General features: G+C 43.9%; 1 protein-coding gene across 21 annotated transcripts in view; it reads right to left on the bottom strand.

Annotated features, from left to right (window-relative positions):
• CUX1 (cut like homeobox 1) overlaps positions 1-26,734 on the bottom strand; it is a 417,182-nt gene that overhangs the window by 233,354 nt on the left and 157,094 nt on the right. For all 21 annotated transcript variants that reach the window (XM_044993433.1, XM_044993434.1, XM_044993432.1 and 18 more), the window contains one exon: positions 7,248-7,295. In XM_044993433.1, the coding sequence (XP_044849368.1) occupies positions 7,248-7,295 (48 nt within the window). The remainder of the gene's footprint in view (positions 1-7,247; positions 7,296-26,734) is intronic.

Below are 26,734 nucleotides of genomic sequence, written 5' to 3' on the forward strand. Positions count from 1 at the left end.
TCTCCAGCCTCTGTACTAGCATCAGTGCTAATGCAACAGCACACAACAGCACCCAGGCTAGCCATGATTAATAGACTGCTGAATACGCTGCTTTCCACATACACACACTTTTCATTCCCCTGCTTCCATAGATCATGGACTTATCCTCAAAATATCTGACTGAAATTGAATTTGGCTTCTCTCTCAACCGTTCATTTCCTATGTTATGCAAGGTTATATCCTTTTCTGCATGAGCAGAACCAAACCAGCTGCAGCTTTTGAGAAGAAAATGTGTTTTCAATTATGAAGTTGGCCTGAATATTGAACCATAGTTCTACTGCAATTCTAATTGAGCCATCATGGAGCGAACTTACAGGAAAGAAATCATATGAATCAGGTTTGTAAATTTAAAAAGAAAAGAAAAGATTGATATTAGCCAAGGAATATTCCTATAAAATGCAGGGGACAAGAACAGATGACTGAACTTTTTTAGGCCATTCTGTTTACGAACTCATTAAAGCACCCTTTCACTGGTATGATTAGTAGTTCCAGTACACCAGTCTGGTCATATTTTCAACTCCTTTGTCTGCATATAGACAATTACTAAATTACTCTACTGACCAAATCAATAGCTTAAAGAGCAATTCAGCTAAGCACTGAGCCAGAGTGCTCTCATCAGAATGGCAATACACCTAAAACTACTTGTCTTGAAAGAAGAAAACTAGATATGGCAGTCACAGAAGATCACAGTCTACTCTTTCAGAGTATTTGCCTTAAAGGATGCTCCTCCAAATTAAGGATTAGTGTGTTCCTGTTGGACAGTCCTGCTATGCCACATGAAAAGAATGCTAATAACCCTAGGAAATCCTTTCCCAGCCTTAATATCTACTTGATGACATCACAAATATGGATTCAGACATTAAATTTCCACAAAGCAAATTTATTTCTGTAACAGAAAGCATAGCCTAAGAACATAAAGCTTTATATTTAGGATTTCATGTGCAAGTGTTCATCTGCTTATATAAATGTGATAACCCATTGCAACCTACTATATATTATGTGCAGACAATGTTTATTTAGATGATAACTAGAGGGCATTTCCTTTCTAAGTTGGAAAACAAATTATAATTGGATAATAAAATACTCTGGCCATTATTTATTCATTCTGGCTTTTAGGATACTGTGATTGAAGAGTTAACTGGAAGCACCCTCAACTTATTGATTGTAAACAAAGAAAAAAAAATGATTTAAAAAAAGTGTTAAGGTTGAAAGTGGAGTTCAGTTGAGTCCAGCTAAGACACCTACAAAATTACGTTCTTTATAAAATTCTATACTTTCTAAAGACACCAATGGGCCCCGTTGTTCTATTAATTCTTCATCCCTCCCTCTCACACCACCTCATTTACATCATCTCACAAGCTTAAGTGTCCCCCCTAAAGTTTCCACAAACATATACAAGTCAAATAACTAACTTAGCAGTTGTGAAGCACAAAGCTTTTTGTGGATTTTAAAAGGAGGGCTTATAAGAGAAATCCAAATGCAATCTTAATTATGGAATGAATATCATAACAAAAACGATAATATACTTCAAGTAGACTGTCTAGTCCCAAATAAGTCAGGAAGTTTAAAACTGTTTTGTATTATTTTTTCATTTTAGTTTGATAGCCTGTTTTTTCATCCATGTTACTGTAATTGTAACATTACTGTTGGGACTCAATGTATTCTATGGCTAGGCTCACTGTACAAACGTGTGATAAAATCACCACTATACTATGCACTTCAGAACCTTAAGAATTTCATTTTTTTCCTTTAGCTAGCGATCCCCCACATGCACTCTGCTTTAATAGGTTTTCTTATTGTATTTGTTTTAAGTATATTTTTGAACTTGCAGTATCCTAAATTCTATTTCAGAAGGCTTTTACATTCAATGTTACCATGAAAAATCTGCAGTTCCAAGATCTGTAGATGAAAACAGCTCTTTCCAGCAACTAATGGAAACTGGATATTTGGTAATTGAAACAGTTTCCATCTGCAATTTCCCCTGATTTAGATAAACATCCATAGAATACAAAACATTCTGGCTGTGTTTTTTATATTTATAAATATCCATCCATATTGTGCAGTGAAATACAAAGAAAATTTGAGAGATCAAACTAAAAGCAAAACATCTACTACTGAAGGAAACCAGTGAAGATGTTTAAAGAAATTAGCTAACAGCAAGTATATGTGCTGAATGCTCCACACGTTATGCACAGGGAGGATGGTGAAAACGTAAGTGATTTTAAGTTTACCGTCTCCTCCAAGCCATGTCTGGTCCACTGATGTCACATGCTCCCCCACTCCAGGATACCTCCCAGCATGAACTATGCTCATGATGTCACAGCCAACATGGAGCCATCCTACAGCAGCCCTGTAAAGGCTTGGTTCTCCTGATAGGGCAGAAGTTTGCTAAACATTTAATACTACTCTTTTCATGCCAAAGGACAGTCAATGGGTACTTCCAACAGCATAAGAATATTTTAAAACCCTGCAAAACCATTCTGTATCTAAAGGGGAAAATGACACTTGCATGACCCCAAAAAGGTAGTTCCAGAAGGATTGCATAGCGATTGTAAAATTACAAGTAGGATGCATGCTGCAATATCTCTGGGAGTGGGGTGAGACGCACAACTTCGGAGGACTTGAAATGGAGGAAAGCTTATGCCTCGAATGCCTCTTGTGCTCTGTGGAGCATTCAGCACATAAGCTTGTAATAAGTTATTAAATAAGACTAATACTTGTGAACCAACTGTAGATAGTGCATTATTACTTGCCAGAAACTGGGCTCATATTCTTTTATTTACTGAAATAATTTCATATTAAGGCTGATGCACTGTTTTCTAAGGAACACCATGGTTGAGAGTCATCCATTCTATGTTTATATACAATTGACATGATGAGGGTAAAAACAACGAGGCATCCTTGTGGCACCTCAGAGACTAATAAATTTCTTTGGGCATAAGCATAAATTTGTTAGTCTCTAAGGTGCCACGAGGACTCCTCGTTGTTTTTGCTGATACACACTAACACGGCTACCACTCTGAAACCTGTCATGATGAAGACAGTTATTCTAGAGATAAAAGGAGTTTCTAAGGCCTGTTTTAGGCCTGGTCTATACTGGGGCGCAACTTCAGCTATGTGAATAATGTAGCTGAAGTCGATGTACTTAGATCTACTCACTGCAGTGAGTCAACTGCTGCTGCTCCCCCATCGACTCTGCCTCCGCCTCTCATGGCAGTGGAGTACAGGAGTCGACAGGACAGGCTTGGGGGTCAAGATGCGATAAATCGACCCCCGCTGGATCAATCGCTGCCCGCTGATCCGGTGGGTAGTACAGACCTACCCTTACAGAGATTCACACCAATGTGACAACATAGATGCAGTTACAATAGCACCAGCCCTAATGCAGACATGCTGCACTGATGTAAAATGAGGTTTATACTAGCATGTCTTACTCTGGTAATTTACCAGAGCAAATTAAACCAGTATAAACTGTAATTTACATCAGTGCAGTAAGTCTACAGCAGAGGTTTGCTTCGCTGCAACATTGATATATTTATATAAGTGCAAATTTCTCTAAAATAGATAGGACATGTTCAGAGAAGCTTCTTTAAATGTAGCAGGATCAGGGTTTATGACACATACTTGAGCATGCAGCATTCCACTCATTAGAGAAAAGTAGTACACATACGTAGACTTCTGTCAATATATTACAAGATGGAAACCAAAGTGAAAGAGTCTTATAGAGCGTTACAATTCATATAAAGCAACGTTAATATGCATGTTCCCATTGTCAAACTGACTTACACAGGTCATTCTTTTTCCTCACGTGTTGCTATTATATAAGGAACTTCACCTGATAAGTTTTCATAATTGTGCTTGGAAAATTAAGTAGTTAAAAAAACATACTGCTTCCAAGCAAAGAAATTATTGCTTGTTTGAGGGACATATTCAGCCGAATGTGCAAAGAATCAGAAATATAACCCTCATCAAAAATAATATGGGCGCACTTAATTCCCTATGCAGATTGCTGAAAACATACTCCTAAATTTCTCTCCACGCTCTGATGGGAACTGCAACAGTAAAATGATCATTTTACAGCTTATTACACATTTAGCAAGTGTAACCCATGCCTGTTGGGTGTGGTGCCCTGTCCCTGTCTAGTGCCACCTAGACATTAAAAGCCACATGGCTGTAGCAGACTCATTAGCTCATTCAGTAGATGCTCATACACTAAGTTTCAGAGGTCCTAGGTTCAATCCCACCTGCCAACAACCCAGGTCTGTCAGCATTACAAGTGTGGGCTCCTCTCAGCTTATCAACTGGGAAGTCTCTGAAGCTCAGGATGGGCTTTCCTCAACTAGGGGAAAGATGTAACCTATGCCTGCTCAGGACTGCCGGGGTGGGGGAAGTGAGGCAATTTGCCCCGGGCCCCACAGGGGCCCCGTGAGCCACTCCGGGTTTTAGGCGGCGGGCCCTTCACTCGCTCCGGGTCTTTGGTGGCGGGTCCTTCAGTGCAGCGGAAGACTCGGAGTGAGTGACGGACCCTCCGCTGAAGTGCTGCCGAAGCCTCGGAGCGCCGCCCAGTGAGTACAAGCGCTACAAGCAGCGGGAAAAAGAAAAAAAAAAGCCGTGATTGGCAGCACTTAGGCTGTTCTACCACAGCCACTTCATTCTTCGGCGGCAATTTGGCAGCAGGTCCTTCCCACCACTGAATTGCCTCCGAAGACCGGCTCTGCCCCAGGCCCCCTGAATCCTCTGGGCGACCCCGTGCCTGCTAGATTAATGAGTCTGCTACAGCCTTAACTAAAACCACATGGCTTTTAGCTCACCACCTTTTAGACCACCTAGATGTTAATGAGTCTGCTACAGCCCCGTGGCTTTTAGCTCATACAGTAGATGCTCAGAGGGTGGTGATGGACGGCAGGAGAGAGATCACTTGATCATTACCTGTTAGGTTCACTCCCTCTGGGGCACCTGGCATTGGCCACTGTCAGTAGACAGGATACTGGGCTGGATGGACCTTTGATCTGACCCAGTACAGCCATTCTTATGTTCATACATTAAGCTTCAGAGGTCCCAGGTTTGATCCCGCCCACCAATGACCAAGGTCTATCGGCATTACACAATTGCAGCTGTGGTACATTCTTTGAGGTAAGATATCTACAACACATAAGGTACGAGGTTACAGCCACTACTTACAGCTTCTGATGCACTAATTTTTATTATTATTATTATTTTTTTTTAGGAAGTACGAGTTTAAATTTAAAATCTGAATTTTTTCTAAATAAAAATTTAACCTCTCTTATGGTGTAAGGTCACATATAAATAGTTCCTGTTTTTCTTATAACAGAATTAATTGATTATTTTGTTTTATTTCCAGGATTTTTCACAGCAGACGGACCCATGAGTCTTCTGCACTAGCACTTTTCTTCACATTTCTCCGTGTGGCTTCCACAGGTGCTTGCACTAGTGGAAGCACTAGCACACACTGGCCACTGACATTTTAATCAGTGCATTTCAGAGCTCTGCTCAGAGCAGGTCTAGTTGACACAGGTTAAAAACACTGGTGAGTTGCTCTACACAATCCATCTTTGCCTCTGGTGTGGTAGCAATGCCATGCAACCAAGGGAAACCAGTGAAGAAACAGGAATTGTTAACATGGCTCTGCAGTTCAGACTATGGGGGTATGAATTTCAGCATGGACTGGCTTGCTGTGCTGTAACTCCCCCACCTGGGCACAACAGGCACAAACGAAAAGCTATCTAGTTCACATTAACTTTTTAGTCCTGTTTAAAGAGCACTATGGCCAGATCTACATTATAAACTGACATCAGCATAACTATGTTGCTCAGAGCTACGAAAACCTCCAAGCAACGCAGATATACTGACCTAACATCCAGTGTAGATGGCACTATGTTAACAGGAGGGCTTCTCCCATCGACATAGCTACCGCCTCTCACTGAGGTGGATGCACTGCTGCTGCGTTTTTGGTGTAGACCGACACTAACTTAAGGTGAACTAGGCATCTTTTAGTTCACGCTCACAGCATCCACACAGGGGAGTTACAGCACAGCACACCAGTGAGCACTGCAATTCACACCACTGTCATCCAAACTGCAGGGCTGTGCAGACATAGCCTTAGAGCACATTACTTTTTAAAGTGTTTCGGCCTGATCCAAAAGCCATTAAAATCAATACAAAAATTCCACTCAGGCCTGACTACTGTTTGGGAAAACACCACCTGCAACGAGTGCTTCACTGTCAGCCACAGTCAAAACCTACAACTCTGCGGCAGGCTGCAACCTCCTTTCCCATAGAAAAGGACCTCACATCAAAATACTTACAGGCTGACTTTTTGAAATTGTGACTTTTCTTAAGAGAAAAATGTCTCTGGGAACAGAAGTAGTAGCAACAGTGTTAGAACTTTCTGTAATTATTTTTTCTTCCAAGTATCACCTATAAACATTAGGGTCCAACAAGCTCTTTTAGAGTCTAATGTTTGAACTTTGAGGGAAAATTTACACATTACATATTCTATACATCGTTTTCCCTCTTCAATGTAAACATATATATATTTTATACATGCACATTACATAATATACATTAACATTTACATTATATTTAGGATCTACATGGCTTAGGACCTACCCTAGATACTGAGTCTCTCTCCACTATGTCACAGCTGAGATCAGCAGGAGCCCCTGACCTGGAGCCTCACTGTTATAAACGAAAGGGGGCTGCTGGCAGTGTTCTCTGTGAGGGCCACTCCCTCCTCCAGACTTTGAAACTGGCTCCAGACCTTAATCCATAATAGCATGAACTTCAAGGCACATTGTACAGCTCATCTTTTTTTTCCCCCAGGCATTTGAAAATGGGGTGGAAGAATTGTGATGGGGTGGAAGATTTCAGTTTTTAAGCTGCCTGATAGCCTACCACCAGTGTATCTTCCATTGTACTGCAGCACTTAGAGTATTTGTAATGTTTTTAGGTTATATCAAGAACTCCTAAAACATACGAACAGATGCCTTTTTTAAGCATTTGTATAAACCAAAATATATTCCTTTTTCATATACATAAACACACATGGACCCTACTCCTGCAAACTGCTCCATGCTTATGGCAGAGCCCTTGGTCCATACAGCCCCACTGAATGGCTACATCACACTAGACTGATGTAAACATAGGCAATCAGAAGCAACAAGATAAACAAAAGTATAGTCTCTTACCTCCCCCTGGAAACTCTTCAATAATGGAGCTACCTGTTTGCGCAGGTCCTGCAAGACAAAAGCAAAGGGATTCCATCAGGAAACAGCCAGTTAAAAAAAAGAAAGCATATAAAGAATAATTTTGATCAGACTAGAAGTGATTATTAAATATTTAGAATGGAGCAGCATGTTGTCAATCTTTTTTTTCCAATTTTTTGAATATTGATTTTGAAGCTTGATTGTATTTTATGGAAACGTTTGTTTAATCAGAGGTTAGCTAGAATTCATTCTGCACAGGATCATGTTTCCAATGTAATAGTTTCCAGTTTGGTACACACTTTTGATTGTTGCAAATGATGATAACTGGTTAAAGACTGTGGTAACGTTGGGCAGGCTGTGAACTCTTTCAATCTTATAAGTGTTTTGGAACAGTAAAGTGAATAATGTGATCTGAAGTAAATTTGTGTGTCCACCTGAAAAGCATTCCAACTACAGCCCTGAACTGAAGTCAAAGTCTCCTTTTGACATGTGTGAATTTGCATTAATGGAAGTTTCCTCCTTTTGAGTGTAAGGCCATCAGGGGCAATAGAGTTGCCAACAACCCTCAGGATTGGCTTGGTGTCTCCCGGAATTGGCATTGATCTCCCGGTGACTATGGAAAGCAATCCAGGGGATTTTAATAGGATATTTTCAGAAAATGACATTACATCATGTTGGGGGGAAAAAATCTTTTGGAAAAAGCTTTAGTCAAGAGTTGGCAACCCTAAGGGGCCATCACCTTAATTAAGGACAGTTTGGCTTCGCCCCTATTGAAAATGAGAGATGGTAGCAATTTTGAAAGAGGGAACTTTTGTAAAGGGCTGCTGTGATTCCAGTGCCTTGAGAACAATGAGAAATAGTCGACATTTTGAAAGTGGGAATTCTTTGTGGTTCTTCTACAGAGAATTCATTATTCGTTAGCCCGTGCTAAAGAAGAGTCTTTCAGTTCTGAAGTATGACAACAACAAATGGCCATTAATCCTTAAAAAAATTAAAAAGGCTTCAGATGTAACCTACACATACTACATGGGAAGTCTATTACTCCACCATCAAGATCATTTGGGACAAAAACACGGTACAGTGGTCTGATAGTACTAAATTTCTTAAAGGACCTTCTTTTAAACTAATTTTAATTCTAACAAACAGATGTACTTATAAATTCTCAGAAAATTCATTCTATGCCCAAAAAGCAAGTGCTGTAACAGTGAGAATATTCTGTAGATTCTTCAAATAGTGATTTAACCACTTCATTAGCATGAAGTGCAAAAGTCAACTATGAAACCATATGCAGCACTTGTATAGTTTATAGATCTATAATACAGAGACTACACACAACAACAGTGAGGTGCTGCATTAAGGTTTTATTGGCATGATTTATGGATTGGAAAGTGGCAAAGCCATCCCAAATAAGTATCAGTGAAACTTTATACCACTTCATACAATCATGCCATACATGTTTTAATACAAAAATGGTTTTCAACCTTTCTAAAAATTGATTATGGTAATTTTTGTATCCTTCCCATCTGTAAAATCAGAGTCCCCTAGTTATAATGAATATCAAAGTCAGAAAAACTTCTAAACATTATCTTTTTAAAAATAAATTTAAACATCACAATTTCAATGTTCAATATCTTAGAGACTTCTAGAAAGCTGGGTCCTCTTAGAAAGCCAGGAATTTTGCCTTTCCAATGATAAAAAGCCTTTTCTTTTAACCCTTGCTCAGCAAGATATCAGATCTGAAATTTGTCACTGGTCCAGAACTGAATTTTGCCCATCCTGGGTGTTACGTGAGTGTAATTTCTTGGAGGAAATGGAACAATTCTCTGGCAGATTAATTGTTTTTAAATGGCAGTTGTTTGAAGCCATTTAATTTTCCAATTCTCTGAAACGGTTTCAGAGGGTTGATATATCAGAAGTCCCAACTGGGATGGATTAGTGCCCAGAATGCAGGTGAAGGTGTCAAAGACAAATGATTAGTTTAAGAACTACATTGTAAATATAATTTATCACACAGTCTTTCAATTTCATTGCATGGCTTTGCACTGTATCATATGGCTATTACCTTACAGTACACATCCATCTCATGATAAGAATACTGTGGTAGCCATATAAAACTCTCTTTAGCACCTAACTAAAACAACACTGATTAGAGCACTGATAGTTCAGTCATAGAATCATAGAATATCAGGGTTGGAAGGGACCTCAGGAAATCATCTAGTCCAACCCCCTGCTCAAAGAAGACGGTTACTCACCGTAGTAACTGGTGTTCTTCGAGATGTGTTGCTCCTATCCATTCCATGTAGGTGTGCGCGCCGCGCGTGCACGGCTCTCCGGAACTTTTTTACCCCAGCAACTCCGGCGGGCCGGCTGGGCGCCGCTATGGCGTCTGTCATATACCCCAGCCGGCCCGTCCGCTCCTCAGTTCCTTCTTGCCGGCTACTCCGACAGTGGGGAAGGAGGGCGGGTCTGGAATGGATAGGAGCAACACATCTCGAAGAACACCAGTTACTACGGTGAGTAACCGTCTTTTCTTCTTCGAGTGATGGCTCCTATGCATTCCATGTAGGTGATTCCCAAGCCTTACCTAGGCGGTGGGGTCGGAGTGAGACGTGGCAGAGTGCAAGACTGCTGAGCCGAAGGCTGCATCGTCTCGTGATTGCTGCACCAACGCGTAGTGGGAAGCGAAGGTGTGGACGGAGGACCAGGTGGCCGCTCTACAGATGTCCTGGATTGGAACATGGGCCAGGAAGGCAGCAGATGAGGCTTGTGCTCTTGTAGAGTGGGCCGTCAGGCGACTAGGTGGTACACGAGCAAGCTCATAGCATGTTCGAATACAAGCCGTCACCCAAGAGGAAATCCTTTGTGAGGAGACCGGCTCGCCCCTCATACGCTCCGCAATCGCGACGAAGACCTGGGTAGAACGCCGGAAGGGCTTCGTGCGCTCTATATAAAAGGCGAGGGCCCTGCGGACGTCCAGGGTGTGAAGCTGCTGCTCCCGAGGCGAGGCGTGCGGCCTTGGGTAGAAGACCGGGAGGAAGATGTCCTGGTTAATATGGAAGGCCGATACAACCTTAGGGAGGAAGGCCGGGTGCGGTCGAAGCTGAACCTTGTCTGCGTGGAAGACAGTATATGGGGGGCCAACCGTTAAGGCACTGAGTTCGGAAACTCGTCTCGCAGATGTTATAGCGACGAGGAAGGCCGTCTTCCACGATAGGTGAAGCAGGGAGCAAGTTGCTAGAGGCTCAAACGGCGGGCCCATAAGCCTGGCTAGAACCAGGTTCAGATCCCAGACCGGTGTAGGGCGTCGTACAGGCGGGTACAAACGGTCCAGGCCCTTGAGGAAGCGAGAGACCATGTGGGTGGAGAAGATGGAGCGGCCTTCAACCGGTGGGCGAAACGCAGAGACGGCTGCTAGGTGCACCCTGAAGGAGGAGACCGCGAGGCCTTGCTCCTTAAGGGACCAGAGGTAGTCCAGGATAACCGGAATAGGGACGAGAAAGGGGTTCAGGCCTTTCTGATCGCACCAGATAGCGAAACGCTTCCATTTCGCGAGGTAGGTGGAGCGCGTTGAAGGCTTCCTGCTTTCAGTTAGGACACGCTGCACCGCCTGCGAACAGTCACGCTCCGCGTGAGTTAACCAATCAGGTACCAGGCTGTAAGATGCAGGGAGCGGAGGTCCGGGTGGCGAAGCCGGCCGAAGTCCTGCGTGATAAGGTCCGGCCACAAGGGAAGAGGAATGGGTTCTCGGACGGAGAGCTCGAGCAGCAGGGTGTACCAATGCTGCCTCGGCCAGGCCGGAGCGATCAGTATGAGTCGAGCCTTGTCCCTCCGAAGCTTGAGGAGCACCCGATGAATGAGGGGGAACGGAGGGAAGGCGTATAGGAGGTGATCCTTCCATGAGCAGAGGAACGCGTCCGACAGGGAGCCGCGGGAGCCTCCCTGGTAGGAGCAGAACCGGTTGCACTTCCTGTTGTCCTCGGAAGCAAATAGGTCTAGTTGGGGAAATCCCCACCTCCGGAAGATCGTATGCACCACGTCTGGGCGAAGGGACCACTCGTGGGTAAGGAAGGACCTGCTGAGGCGGTCGGCTAGCGTGTTCTGTATGCCCGGAAGAAACGACGCTGCGAGGTGAATTGAGCGGGCTACATAAAAGTTCCACAGGTGTAGCGCTTCCGTGCAAAGCAGAGAAGAGCGGGCTCCACCCTGCTTGTTGACGTAGAACATCGCCGTCGTGTTGTCCGTCAGCACTGTGACACAGCGCCTGCGGAGATGGGCCTGAAAAGCTTGGCACGCTAACCGTATCGCCCGGAGCTCCCGGACGTTGATGTGTAAGGAGAGCTCCGGAGGCGACCAGAGGCCTTGCGTGTGAAGGTCGCCAAGGTGTGCCCCCCACCCCATGTCCGAGGCATCCGTGGTCAAGGTGACGGAGGGACACGGCGGGCGGAATGGTACTCCCGCACAGACGACCTGAGGGGCTAGCCACCAACTGAGAGTATTGAGGGTAGGCCTCGGGACTGTGACGATCAAGTCCATGGGGTCGTGATGCGGGCGGTACACGGAGGCCAGCCAAGTCTGGAACGGACGAAGGTGTAACCTGGCGTAAGTGGTCACGAACGTGCACGATGCCATGTGGCCCAGGAGGCGAAGGCAGGATCGCGCCGTCGTCGTGGGAAAGGATTGGTGATCCCGGATGCAAGCTACCAGCGTCTGGTGCCGAGCGAGCGGTAGGCAGGCCCTGGCCAACTGAGAATCCAGTACTGCTCCGATGAACTCCACCCTTTGAGCTGGAGTTAAAATGGACTTCTCGAAGTTTACGAGAAGGCCCAGTTCTCGAAAAAGGGCCAAGATATCGGTCACTTGGTCCGCTACCAGCTGGCGTGATGGGCCGCGAATCAACCAGTCGTCGAGGTACGGGTATACGTGCACCCGACGACGACGGAGGGCCGCGGCAACAACCGCCATACATTTGGTGAAGACCCTCGGGGCGGTGGAGAGGCCGAAGGGAAGCACCGCAAACTGGTAGTGTCTGTCGTTTACCATGAAGCGGAGGTACCGACGATGGGGAGGATAGATCGCGACATGGAAATATGCGTCCCTCATGTCGAGGGCGGCAAACCAGTCTCCTGGATCCAAGGAGGGAATGATGGTCCCCAGGGTTACCATGCAGAACTTGAGTTTTAGCAGGTACCGGTTGAGCTTCCGGAGGTCTAGGATTGGATGGAGACCTCCTTTTGCTTTGGGGATGAGGAAATACCGGGAATAAAAACCCCTGCCCTGCCGGTCGGGCGGTATCTCCTCTATGGCACCCAAACTCAGCAGAGTCTCGACCTCTTGTAAGAGGACTTGCTCGTGAGAGGGGTCCCTGAAGAGGGACAGGGAGGGTGGATGGGAAGGAGGGGGCGAAACAAACTGGAGGCGGTACCCGGATCGGACCGTATGCAGGACCCAGCTGTCCGATGTTATGCGGGACCAAGCCGGGAGGAAATGGGAAAGGCGGTTGGAAAACAACGGGGAAGGATCCATTGGAGAGACTGATGGGCCGTCCTCGGGCGTCCCATCAGAACGCCTGCTTAGGCCCTTGGGGGGCCTTAGCGGGCGCCTGGGACTGGTTGCGCCTGCTGCCTGATGGTCGGTGGCGAGTCAGGTTGTTCCGGCGGCTGTTATAGGGCCGGGACCTGGCCTGAGTAAACGGCCGGGAAGGCTGTCTGCGAAACGACTGCCTCTGGGTCGCCGGTGTGTGCATTCCCAGGGTTCGAATAGCCACACGACCGTCTTTAAGGGTCTGTGTCCGGGAGTCTGTCTTTTCGGAAAACAGCCCTTGTGTTTCAAACGGCAGATCCTGGAGGGTGTACTGCACTTCCGGGGCCAAGTTGGAAGACTGTAGCCAGGAAATGCGGCGCATAGTCACCCCGGAGGCGAGGGTGCGGGCTCCAGAGTCCGCCGAGTCCAGCGCGGCCTGGATGGAGGAGCGCGCGGATTTCTTACCGTCCTCGAGGAGGGCGCTGTACTCCTGGCGGGAGGCCGCTGGAATGAGTTCAGTGAATTTGGAGAGCGAGAGCAGCATCTCGTAGGTGTACCTGGCAAGCAATGCCGACTGATTGGCAATGAGGAGCTGCAGGCCCCCTGCCGAATAGACCTTGCGGCCCAAGAGGTCCATGCGCTTTGCATCTTTGGACTTGGGAGCTGCTGCCGGTTGACCGTGGCGCTCTCGGTCGTTCACTGACTGGACGACTAGGGAGTCCAGGGTCGGATGGGTATACAAGTACTCGTACCCCGTGGGGGGAACCGAGTACTTGCGCTCTACGCCTCGGGCAGTGGGCAGGATGGACGCCGGCGTTTGCCAGATGGTGGTGGCGTTACGCTGGATCGTGCGAATAAACGGGAGGGCCACTCGCACGGGGGCCTCAGACCCGATGACATTGGTGACAGGGTCATCATTTTCCACGACCTCTGCCACCGGGAGGTCTATGGACTGCGCGACCCGACGAAGCAGGTCCTGATGCGCTCTCAAGTCTATCGGCGGGGGGTCCACTGTCGACGACCCTGCGACAGCCTCGTCAGGCGACGAGGATGAAGAAAGACCCGGGCCCGTCGGTTCCGGTGGCGGCTCGTCTAGTGGTGGAGCAGGCGCGTTAGAGTCCGGCGAGCGAGCGATACAGAGGTCCCAGGCGTTGGCGATGGCGGGGGCCTACTGACAGTCGCTTCTGGCACACGACGCTCAGAACCCGGTGGCCGCGAGGGTAAGGGCGGGCCCTGTGCCTCGTGCTGCCCCCAGGGAACCCAGAATCCCCACTGTTGTGGACCATAGGGTTGTCCCGGGGTGTCCATCCTGAGACCCGCTCCACTGCCGACCTGGGACGCAATGGAGGGCTGGCGTGACCACTGGGGGGCAGAAGCGCTTAAAGAGTGCCCCGTCGACGGCCGACGCATGTCTGCTGGCGGTGCCGTGGGTCGGTGCCTGTCCTCGTGGTACCAGGAACACGACCGGCTGTGGCTTCGGTGCCGGGAAGCGCTGCGGTCGTGGCGCCTGGAGTGGCTGCGGTCACGGTGCCGAGAGGCGCTGCGGTCACGGTGCCGGGAAAGACTGCGGTCGCCACGGTGCCATGAGTGGTCTCGAGAGGCGGACCTTCGCCGGTACCGGCGACTGGGGCTTCGAGATCGCAAGGAAGTACTTCTTCACACAACACAGTCAACCTGTGAAACTTGTTGGTAGGGGGATGTTGTGAAGGCCAAAAGTACAACTGAGTTCAAAAAAAGAATTAGGTATGTTCATGGAGGGTAGGTCCATCAATGGCTATTAGTCAATACAGTCAGGGACACAACACCACCATGCTCTGCGTGTCTCTAAATCTCTGACTGCCAGAAGCTGGGATTGGATGATAAATGTCTCTGTTCTGTTCATTCTCTCTGAAGCATCTGGCACTGGCCATTGCTGGAAGACAGGATACTGGGCTAGATAGACCATCAGTCTGACTCACTATGGCCATTCTTATGTTTTAGAACAAAGACACTTCAGTGAGATTTTTCTCCTTGGGGCACTTAGAAGTGCTATGGTATCTACCTGCTTGCTGATATTTTTCCTCTGATCTATTTTGTCGTCTATTCTGTAGTGGTGTGACAGTACATTTCTCTCTTCTGTGGCGCCAACTTGTGGAAGTTTTATGATTGCTCTCTCCATGATCTTCGCCTAGTCAATAATGGGGTTTTAGCTCAGTTGCATTTCCCAATTTTTAGCTGCCATGTGACACCAGAATGCAGTACTCTGCTATGTAACTTCAATTACATGATTTATTTGTATCCAGTTGATGAAAAAAGTTAATAAAAAAAATAAAAATAAAAGTTTGGGTCATGGGCCAAGACTTGCATACCAAGTTTCAGTTTACAATGAAGTTCTAAACTTTTGAGAAACAAGATTTATCACAGAAACACTGGCACCCTTTTTACTTTTTTGACCTGTATAATTATATTACTCAAGCAAAGAGGTAGCATTTTGTAAAATAAATATCCCAACCCCCCAAAAAGGTGAATTCTTTGTCCCTAGTAATTCCTCTGAATTTAGAGATTCATTTGTGATGTCTTCGCACAGCCAAACTGGTGACAGCGCTGCATACTGAAGTACAGGAGATTTGGGTTCAGCACCTGCCTCAAATCACTGATTTGCAGAATGCTGAAGATCAAGCACAGTGCAAAGTTTTTTGCTTAAAGCTTCAGGTATAAAGGTTAAAATCAGTTCATACAGAAGGTAGATCTGAAAATAATGGAGTATCATGATGTTAAAGTGAGATAAATCATGGCCAGGTCCATAGACAGGGAAAACAAAAGTTGCTGTTTGCCAGACGTGTCTTGGCCAATCTGCTACTAAGCAAGTCCTTCTAAAACTACCATCTTAACATCAATCTTTCCTGAAACACTGTATATATGAGTTTAGGACCATTCACTTGGTGGGCCTCAGAAGAGAGTCGTCTACTGAATTGTACACTCTGGCACATACTTGATTGTGCGAAGATGGGATTTGGAGTGCCCCTGATTTGGTTGTAACAGGACCTCACAGAGATGCTGCTGTTTCCATATTAACCTTTAATAGGAAGGAGGAGATTATTTTCATGGGACGGAAAGAAAATGGGGGGTGGCTGGCACCCAGAGGAAGAGAAAGGCGGTGATCAGGCTATAAGGGGGAAAAAAAGGGTCAACACAAATTTGATCCCTAACCTCCCCCATTCCTGGGCAACGTGTGGACAACATAAAATATCCTGGGTTTGTATTTCAAAAATCTGGTACTACTGCTTGCAATGTGTTATGTGGTTCTGACTAGTTAACAGTAAAAGTCTGAATGATTTATTACATCACAACACAAAAACAGCAGACATTTAAAATAGGTCAGAATTTAAAGTATCAAAGCACTAATAAATACTTCAGGCTAACAAAGCTTCTATTTTAAGAAGAAAAAAGCTTCATCTCAAAGTATAGCATAAGGTCTAAATGAAACCCTGGTGTAACTAATAGCATCAGGAAAATTGTGCTTGCTACACCAATTCTGAATTTGGCCCTTGAGTCATTTTAAAAATGAACTGTGAAGTTTTTTGAGTAATTGTTTAAAATTCCAGTTAAACAACAGGTTACAATTTATACACAAATACAAATATATTTACAACTTGAAACGTGGCTCTTCATTCACCAACCGCCCAGGTTCTAACGTTAGACTTCCAAATGCATCCTCCAAGTAATCAAAATACTAACAAGCAGGATTACATGACATGGTGGCAAAAATACTTGTGCCATATTTATTCTACAGCTTCCACCATCAGTAAAACTATGCTTACAAAATTTCCTAGTATAGATGCACCCTATGAGTGTATACAACATTCCCTTTATGGGCTCTGACATTCAAAGTGATTCAGCCAATCCGCTACTGGGGGTGCTATTGAATTGGGGACCAATTATACACAGTCTGTGGGCTTGCTGGAGTGGTAGTCACTTAATACATGCAATTAAACATGTAAGAGGCTTTGATATCTTGGAATGGTAGCTAAGGGCAATAATATTCTGCTCCAGTATTTTAAAAACACTCAAAATAAGTGCATCTTTGAGAGGAATGGTAAGGAAACTGAACAACAGAGTGTCACACATCAGAAGAAATGACTATGCATCTTCACCTGCTAGTTATTTTTGCAAATTGTTTTAGTTTGGTCTAGTAGTTTTATAAGCGCTTACTAGGCTAACTGGCATTAAAACTTCAGACATCTCATAAAAGAAAGGAAGTAAAAATAAAACCACAAATGTAGTCAGAACTACGTATGCCCCAAGTCACCAGCTATATCACTCCTGCTGGATTTATTTTTGGCAGTTTGAGAAATTACTTATCAGACTATGGCTCCAAATATTATACTAATGTCAGATATAATTCTACCTTCTTTGTCCTAAACTGAACAGACAAAAATAAGGACGCTCAATTCTGACCCATGGGAATCTGTAATGTTGGTTAGCAAGGACACCATATGATTTATTATCCTTTTAAAATGTAGTGGCCTTTACTGTCTGGATTGTGATCAAAATAGGAGATGCAACCAAATCCAGCCCTCACACACAGCTCTGTAGCAAATCACTGTGATCCAACACTACAGCTAGAAAGGGTACATTCAACTGAACATTAGAACAAATGATAATTTGTCAACAAAATTGCATCAAAGATTGTACTCAAGTGCTCCTATATTGTCAAATTAGAAGCATATTTTTCCTTGCCATCTAAATGTGCTCTCTCTGTGGATGATTTATCAGGATGCTGCCTTTTTCAGAAAACTACTCTATCACAGACAAACTTAGCACCTCAAAAGAGTATGAATTAGTATGTTCTAGCACTATCAAGATCAAATCTGTACAACACTGAAGGCCAATATGGTATCTCTTCTCTTTAAAGTAGTAAGAAACAACAAGTTTTACATTTTGATAAAAGAGCTTCACAATGAAATCTGAATCCCAATAATTTTTAACTCCTTTTTCATTGGCATTAAAAATAACCCTTTAGACAATGAAGCAACAGTAAATCTATGAGACAAAATTGGACACCACATTTTTTTTTGATACCCAGATTGTATTATTTAATCTATTACCATCTTCATATATTGCACTGGTGTATACAGGATATACCAACTCAGGGTTAGGCTAGCAACACTGCACTTTTAATTTAATTTACTTTACCTCTGAACCTACACAGGACCTTTTGCTTTGTCTTGGGCTTTGTCTACACTACACAGCTTTTAGTGACATGGCCATGTCGCTAAAAGTCGGGCAGTGTAAATGCTGTTTGTCGGCACTTTTGCCGACAAACTTTTGGGTTTGTGTTGTCCACAGGAGAGCGCTATGAATGACAAGGCAGTGTAGACATGCCCTTAGACTACTTGATCTCATTTACCTCCAAAAAGCTCATGTCTAAAATGCCACAACAAAAGCCCTGTGACCCTGGTTTGATAAAGTGGTTTTACAACATTGTCTTGACCTGTACGGCTTTATCATCCACAAAAATACTGTATCCATTGGGGAGGTGGGGGGGGGGGGGGGAAGGCGCACACAACCACTAGGGCAGGTCAAGTGTTCCTCCAGTTACCTATGGTGCAACATTTTCTATGATCTGTTCTCTAGATTATCTATTCTAGGTGCACGTTGGCTGGTGAATGTCAGAGTATCTGGCGGAGAAATCATAATGAGAAGCAGCCCAGTTGTATCAGCATCAGTGACATCATTAGTTCAGCTGTCACATTCTATTTCGGAGCTGGCTCATCACAAGAAGATGCTAAGGCTTTTCTGCCATCTTACCCTTTTGCATTTCCTTCCTTGTTAGGCTACATGTAATAAGGAACTAACAACTGGCCCTACATTGAAAATTGGTAAGGCTGAAAATTATGACTCTAGATGCTTTCTGATGAGACTTAAAAACAAAAAGTAGAATATTTTTTTGGGGGAAGGTATTTGTTAGCTCAATCCACATTACCACTTAAAAAAGGGGACAGCCAGTAGCAAACCTCTCTTCTAGCCAAAAATTATTTGTATACAGCATACTGTTTATTTCTTTAGAATGGGAAAATATTTCCCAGGGGAGAATTACATACACTTGGTCCACACATCTATTATCTCAATATATGATTGAAACTCTATTTTATATTTACATACAGCTAAAGAAATAACCCAGCACCAAGCTCAAAGTATTTGATGAGGAAAGTCACACTCAACTTTGGAGGTGTGTTGTTTACATGCTTTAAGGCCTCAAACTGTATCTCAAAGTTTACAGGAAACATGGAAATTGACAAGTTAAATCTGAATGCTGTCGCTTCTAGTCAGAGTTCCGCTGGCCACCTTACAAATATCTGGCATGTGTATATGCTTCACCCAGTTAGAGGCAATATTGACTACTAAATGGTGGTCATCTGAAGTTTGACTCATAACCATAAATAACATATAGGCAGCGATTAAAGTATTTTATTATTTGTTTCCAGCTGTGCCCATAGATAGGTCTCTTCTGTGAATGAATACAGAGCCAGTATACCTTCCCCCTCACAGGTAAACAATTTTGAAAAAAATAGCAATGGAAACATCTGTAAGTCTGTTTTTTATGTGTAATAAATTTCACTGGAATCAGTTTAGCCCTCCAGATTAAAACCCTAGTTGCATACACAAGCAGATATTGCTGAGGAGCTGAGACAAGGTATTTATTTCCTAAAATAAGGCATGTTAAAAATCATATGATCAAACAATTCTGTTGCTCAATTTATGGTATGATTTAATGAGATGTAAAGCTTCTTGTTGCTTAAGGCTGCTAAAACCTTTACTTGGTATCTAATCATTAGAGAATGATTCATGTTGCTATCAATTTAATATGATACTTTTGGTCATTTTAAACAGATGAGAACACATTAACACTCCAACTTCTACTTTGTACAAAAAAATCATTTTAAATTACATTTTATAGGTAAGTTTCTACCTATCATACTGATAAATAAATAATCTTGATTTACAGTAGTAGAATGTACACCACACTTCTTTCAAAAAGATTTCAGTTCACATATCTCGTGAAAATTCCATTAGCTTTAATTATTTATTAGCAGAAGAATTAGATTACTGTTCTTGACCTATTTTTTCAGTGTATGGGTCCACCCAGCAGTGAAATGAAAGAATATTCCATTTGTGAAAAGGCTGATTTACTGGGGATTCCAGTTTAAAAGTAGGAACTATCCCCAAAACAAAGAAATTAGAATGTTGTACCCCACCATAGAACCTTCTCTGCAGTAGGCAGAATTCTCACTCTGAGTTCTGATATTATTAAACATAAAAGGTTTCCTTGAAAAAGATGAATGTTCAGTCATCTTGGTCTAGGGTGACCAGCTGTCTCGATTTTATAGGGACAGTCCTGATTTTTGAGTCTTTTTCTTATATAGGCTCCGATTACCCCCAACCCCCTGTCCCGATTTTTCACATTTGCTGTCCAGTCACCCTATCTTGGTCCTAATCCTGCAAAGCTTTACTTATGTGAGTAACTCTAGAAGAAGGTGGAAGAAAAGATCAAGTCTCTAGAGGGGAGGTTCAGCTTTCTTAGTGGCACCCTGCCCATTTCCATCAGACCCTGCAAAGGAGTGCTCAAGCACACAGGCGGCAGGTTTGTATAATTTTTGGTGGGGCCCCAAATGGTGCCCCCCCCCCACTCCCGCCCTGTAAGCCGATATAAAATGAAGCTACAACGCGTCAGTGCCACAAGATTACAAGGTTGGAGAAGGAGTAGGGGGTTCCAGGGGCCAGTCAAGGGACAAGGAGCAGGGGGGGTTGGATGGGGCAGAGGTTCGGAGGGGCAGTCAGGGGACAGGCAGCAATTGGATAGGCATGGGAGTCTAGGAGGTTTATCAGGGGACAGGTAGGGGGTGGGGTCCTGGGGGGAAGTTGGGTGGGGTCTCAGGAGGGGGCAGTTGGGGACAAGGAGAAGGGAGGCTTAGATAGGGGCTGGGGTCCCAAGGGGCAGTTAGGGGCAGTTGTCTCAGGAGTGGGTAACGGGGGACAAGGACCAGTGGTGCTTAGATAGGGGGTGGAGGTCCTGGGGGGCAGTTGGGGCAGGGATCTGGGGAGGGGGCAATCAGCAGCCAGGGGCTGGGATTCAAAGGGCTCTGAGCTGCTGGCAGCCGCCGGGAGCCCTGAGCCCTTTAAATCCCAGCCGCCGCGGCTGGGATTCAAAGGGCTCTGGGCTCTCTGCCGGCAGCCCAGAGCCCTCCGATTCCCAGCCACGGCTGAGATTTAAAGGGCTCTGGGCTCCCCGCTGCTGCCGGCAGCCCAGAGCCCTCTGATTCCCAGCCGCGGCTGAGATTTAAAGGGCTCTGGGCTCCCCGCAGCAGCGGGCAGCCCAGAGCCCTCTGATTCCCGTCCGCGGCTGAGAGCCCAGAGCCCTCTGATTCCCGGGGGCGGCTGGGATTTAAAGGGGCGAAACCTTGCTCCAAATATTGGTGGAGCAGAGCCCCTGATTTTGAATATTCCTGGGGCTTTAGCTCCACGAGCCCATATAAGTTGGCGCCCATGCTCAAGCAGTTTATGGGGCCTCTGTGTGGATTGCCTGTGAGCCTGCAGTGTTTCTGGGCAGACCCCATGATCTAATCAGTAGAGATGGGTGAGAGAAGCAGACCTTTGCACCTCTCCCAGCAGAAAAACATGAGGGGAATCTCTGCAAGGAGATCTTTGCAGCTATTTCCTGCTCAAACTACCTCCAGTGTTTGTTTCTTTCTTTTGTTTTATTTACCATGGGCATGTGAGATCTGGCCCACTGACTTCAGTGGAACTTCTCATGAGAGTCAGACTTTGAAGGATCTTATAATTTCTTCCAATTTAAAACTTGTTAGCTTTCTATTTCTTTTTCTTCTGTACCTATGCAGCAATGCGCAAACACGTATTGATTACCTTCAAAATTGTTTACAGCACAAGCTGTTGAACAGAATCACCCTGGTATCCACTTATGTCAAACCAATTTTTTTATCTCACTTTACAGATCAATTTAGCCAGCTATACATTTTAGAAACATGTTAAAAACCTTATGGTCACTTACAAAACAAAAAGTTAACATTGGACAATAATGACATGAGCAGAAACAATTATGAAACTTTGAACTGTTGTTGCCAACAAAAATTCATTCAAACAACGGAGAAACAACTACTGAAAATATCAAATGACAATCTTTACAAGGGACTAAAATCGAAGGCAATTATAGCCTGATAATACTTTTATTTTCTTCAATGTTAAAAATTAGAATTATTTTCTTAGAAAGTTAATTTTAAAAATTACAATAAAGTTGCTTTTCCATCCCCTCACTTGTTAACCGTATCTGTTACATTTTTATTTTCCCAAAGCTCAGTGAGAAAGAACAGATCACCACTGAATGGGAAAGTTGGGCGTTATTTTCAAACAACTGAATCGATTTTAAAACCTCTGGATTAACTCTTGTGATAACAGGATTTTTCCCTTTGAAATATTTTGTCTTGCTTTCTTGCTAATTATCGTGGCACTAAACTACCTGTAGAAGGTGACAAGTGACAGTAAATATATGGCTACACAGGGAATGGGAATAATTTTATGTACATATCCAAGGTCAACAGAGTTACACATGTCTAACAATCAACTTTCTTTCAGAAACCCTAACAGGTCTAACAGAAAGTATAATCTGTGATCGTAAACACAAAGCTGCATTTTCCGCAGTTTGAGGCAAAGTGTAAGATTAGTCAATAGTACAGGGTCTTGAGATGCCTTGAAGGGAGCAGTTCTTATGCTAATGGTAGGACAACCATGTTTCCCAGAAAAACAGGAACATCTTATTTTTCAGATCTTGTCCCATTATCCCTGTTGGATTTTTTAAAATGGGCATCTTCTCCCAGTTTTCATTAACACCTGCAGGTGCATAACTGAGCTAATGAAACTAAAGACAGATGAGGTGCAAATATGTGCAACCAAAGGACTACTCCCAACTAAGTCTCAAATATTGCTACCCTTGCTTTCTTTATCCCCATGAGATCTCCCCACTCAGATGCCAAAGCCCTTCTATGAGTATGTCCCTGACACCTTACCAAAACCATGGCCTCCTGTATTTCCTTCTTCACCTGCTACAGTTCTCAAATTTTCCATTTTGAAACTTTGTCCACCCTACTTACAGAAGGAGAAAGTTCAAAATACTTCACTCATTCAGAATTAGAGCTCGTATAACAGAAAAACTCTGTTCAGTGCAGCATTTGGAACTTTTACAATGTAATTATCACCATGCTTTAAAAAAAAAATTAAAAAATATATATATACATGCAATTGGCCTAATCAGATCCTGATGCATTCATCTTGCAGAAAATGCATCTAGGTCTAAAAGCCCACCATAAGAGACTACAAACCAGTGTCCATCCTGGTTTAAAGGCAGACTTAACACTTTAAAAAAGAAAAGTAAGTCTACTACACAGAGACAGTTCAGAAAAATAATTTTGCCTGCAATTTTCTGTATTCTGCCTGCTAGTAGTGGCATTTTGTGTTTGAATCAAAATGCTCCCTAATTCATCACTCAGTCTCCCCTGCTCTCCCACAGTAAAATAAAAATCTTGTGATATGTGGAGCAAAGGAAATGTAGACAAAGGATTTGGACTTCCTTGTAAGCTCAAATAGAAGGTAGACGTGCTGAGAAGGCCTGTTCAAAAGCACACTGAAGTCAGTGGAAGACTTTCCATTTATTTCAACAGGGTGCAGCTCTGGCCATAAGAGAAGTTATTGTTTCTCTTATAAAAAAGAAATAGCTGACCAATAAAACTATGAAGAAAAATCACCTTAAAAGACCAATAAGTTTGTATGTCAATTTGATGTAGTTGAATATTTTCTGTAAAGTTAATGTCCTAATTTAGTAGCATTTTAATTTGTCAGAAGGGCTACTTTACGGTTTGAATATTAAAAGAAAGGGCCAGCTTTTAGTCTCCAAGATCCATACACACACCTTGCATATTTCAGAGAACTTTTGTGCGCAAGGACAACAGAGGAAGTTGCAGATTCTACTGTTTGTTTTTTCCATACTTGGATCTGACTATGGATAGATTTTTCAAAGTCATGTTCAGTGATTGTGAACAAATACCTGTCAGTCAACTCCTGCCCCCGCAAACCATTTGTCTAAATATAGGTCCATTTACTAATTTGTATGGTTGTAATGGGCCATAGTCTGGCTCTCCAATAACCAACAGGTTATCTAATTATCTCTTTACTGGCTAAAATGTTCGTGAGTCCTCACAGTATTTCTTCCTTCCTCACATAATATTAGTCACAATCTTGATCTGAAATGGTCAGGGTCAGACAGCATAACCAACCAAAAAGTGCAAACCATTTTTCCTTAGAACACATCTCGAACATTGAGAAAAAGTCTGAACATTATTGCTATTTTAGACAGCTTCATGTGGACCGACTGAGGTGTTCATATCACAAAACCACTGTTACACCTAGCATCCTGAATAGCATTACTAAAAGAAAATGTATTCAAAGCAAAAACCTTACATAGCTTCATATCTTTATCAAGTTATGATCTATAGAAATTGGACACTTATCTGTATACCAGTTTTAGAAGTGCAAGTTATTGCATTAGGATGTTTTACACATTTGTATTGTTAACAGAGAATATGTGCCATTTATAGAATGAATGGTCCAAACAAACTATATTAAATCCATTTGTTAAGGAATCTCTGCATAAAATGTTCATGACAGAATGTGGTACTGCAGGAACGCCTAACTGGACAAACAGGTTATGAATGAGGCACTGGGCATACAAACACTTTACGTGTCCCGATAATATATTCCTATTAATTCTTTAAATATTTTAAGAGCTATTACAAATTTCAGAATAAAAAAATCTTAAACTGTGTGACTCTGTAATTCTAAGGACAAAAGGGGCCACCACTTGATCTAGTCTGACCTCCTGTGTAGCACAGGCCACCAACAACACCCGCACAATAAACCCAACAACCGGATTAGACCAAAGTATTGCAGCACATAGGAGACTAGACTATTATGTGCCATATGCAGGAGGGGGGAGGGGGGTATGAGGTGCACTGGTGCCCGAAGCCCCTGCAACGGCAGGGAAATGATTAACTGAGATATGCCCAGATAAACCTGGCAAGTGACCCCCACCCACACACTACAGAGGAAGGTGAAAAAACTGCCAATTTAATCTAAGGGAAAATTCCTTACAACCCTATATATGACGATCAGTTAGACCCTCAGCATATGAGCAAGAACCAGCTAGCCAACCACCAGAGAGAGAGAGAGAGAGAGAGAATGAATATGCTTGGTGAAACTCAAAGCCCAGGCCCTCCCCATCCTATGTCCCATCTCCAACTAGGGTCATCCCTGAAGCTTCAGGAGGCGGCGAAAATAAATACATTTTTTAGAAGTATCATCATCTTCTTGATACTTCCAAACCATTCTCCCCAATCCCTCCCAGCCTTGGTTATAGACATTTGTTTGCTTACGGAGCGTGGTTCCTCTAAGGGAAAAACCACACTTTAATTTAAAAAAAAAAAAAAAAGGAAATGTGGGGTATAGCTATAATACAAATTGTCATATTAAACTACATTTGATAGAACAGATTAAATTATTGTTAAATAAGTAAGTACTGCATATGTGCAGTAACTGCATCAAATTTTTCAGGGGATCAGAGTTTCAACTTCACTTATTTCAATGGAGACAGCAGTATAGTGGACTCTGGCAAAGTCTAAGGTTAGTAAAGGGAACTTCAACGTTAAAAATGGTGCTTTAACATTAAAAGAGGCACCCAGATTTCACTACAAAGTGTCTCATTGTAATATGTTTAGTGAAGGAAGTCTCTTCATTGCAACACATTACAGTTTCCCATATGCTTAAGAGAAATTACCATTTAAATGCAGCCAAGCTAGTACCACAAAATTTCCAAGAAGGTGACAAACCAACAAAAAGACTCGTACATCAAAACTCAATACACAGATTAATCTAATTTTACCTTAGCCCAGGGGTTCTCAGGACAAAATCTGAAGGCCTCAGAATGTGGCCACCAACTCTTGCTGGTGGCCGGTCTCACACTTTTTCCTAAAATACTTAATTAGCCTTAGGAAAACCAAATAAATATGCACATATACATGTCCAAATCATTGTAATTTGTTGCTAGCTAGTAAGTCTGTTGTGAAAAGTGATATTTACATTCATACAAGTATCACTTTTTGCAGCAGACTTACTCAGCCCTGGCAAGCCTGGGGACAAATTAAGCCCTAGAGGAAAGGTTGGGAGAAGGTAGTGAGGGTCACGGGAGATGGGGGCATGGGGCTGGGGGAGGCAACAGGGACCTGCTGCCAGAGCCTGAAGTCTCAGAGCTGGAGGATGGGACCCAGGCCAAAGCCATGGGGCTGGAGCCTGGGACCTGCTGGCATGCAGACAGAGCCTGGGGCTGGAGCCCAAAGCTTGGTGTCCAGACCCTGCCGCCTCGCCACCCCAAGGCTGAAGCCCAAAGCCTGAGCCCCACTGCCCCAGGGAAAGTGGGGAACTCGCAGCTGCCTCCTCCTATGGTGCTGTGCCTCAGGTGACTCGGGGGGGAGAGCCCAATCCCTGCTGGTGGCTCCAGCAACCAACACCAAGGCGGTGCATCCAGGAGCAACAGCTTCTTTTCCCTCCTCCCTATCACAGCCCAGGAGGCTATGGCCGCAAGAAAAGCCCTTGGTGGCCACATTTGAGAAACGCTGCCTTAGTCAAAAAAAACAGGAGTACTTGTGGCACCTTAAAGACTAACAAATTTATTGTAGCATGAGCTTTCGTGAGCTAAAGCTCACTTCTTCGGATGCATAGAATGGAACACACAGACAGGAGATATTTATACATACAGAGAACATGAAAAGGTGGAAGTATGCATACCAACAGGCAGAGTCTAATCAATTGAGATGAGCTATTGTTAGCAGGAGGAAAAAAAACTTTTT

This window comes from Mauremys mutica, chromosome 19 (assembly GCF_020497125.1).
Source record: "Mauremys mutica isolate MM-2020 ecotype Southern chromosome 19, ASM2049712v1, whole genome shotgun sequence".
NCBI lineage: Eukaryota > Metazoa > Chordata > Testudines > Geoemydidae > Mauremys > Mauremys mutica.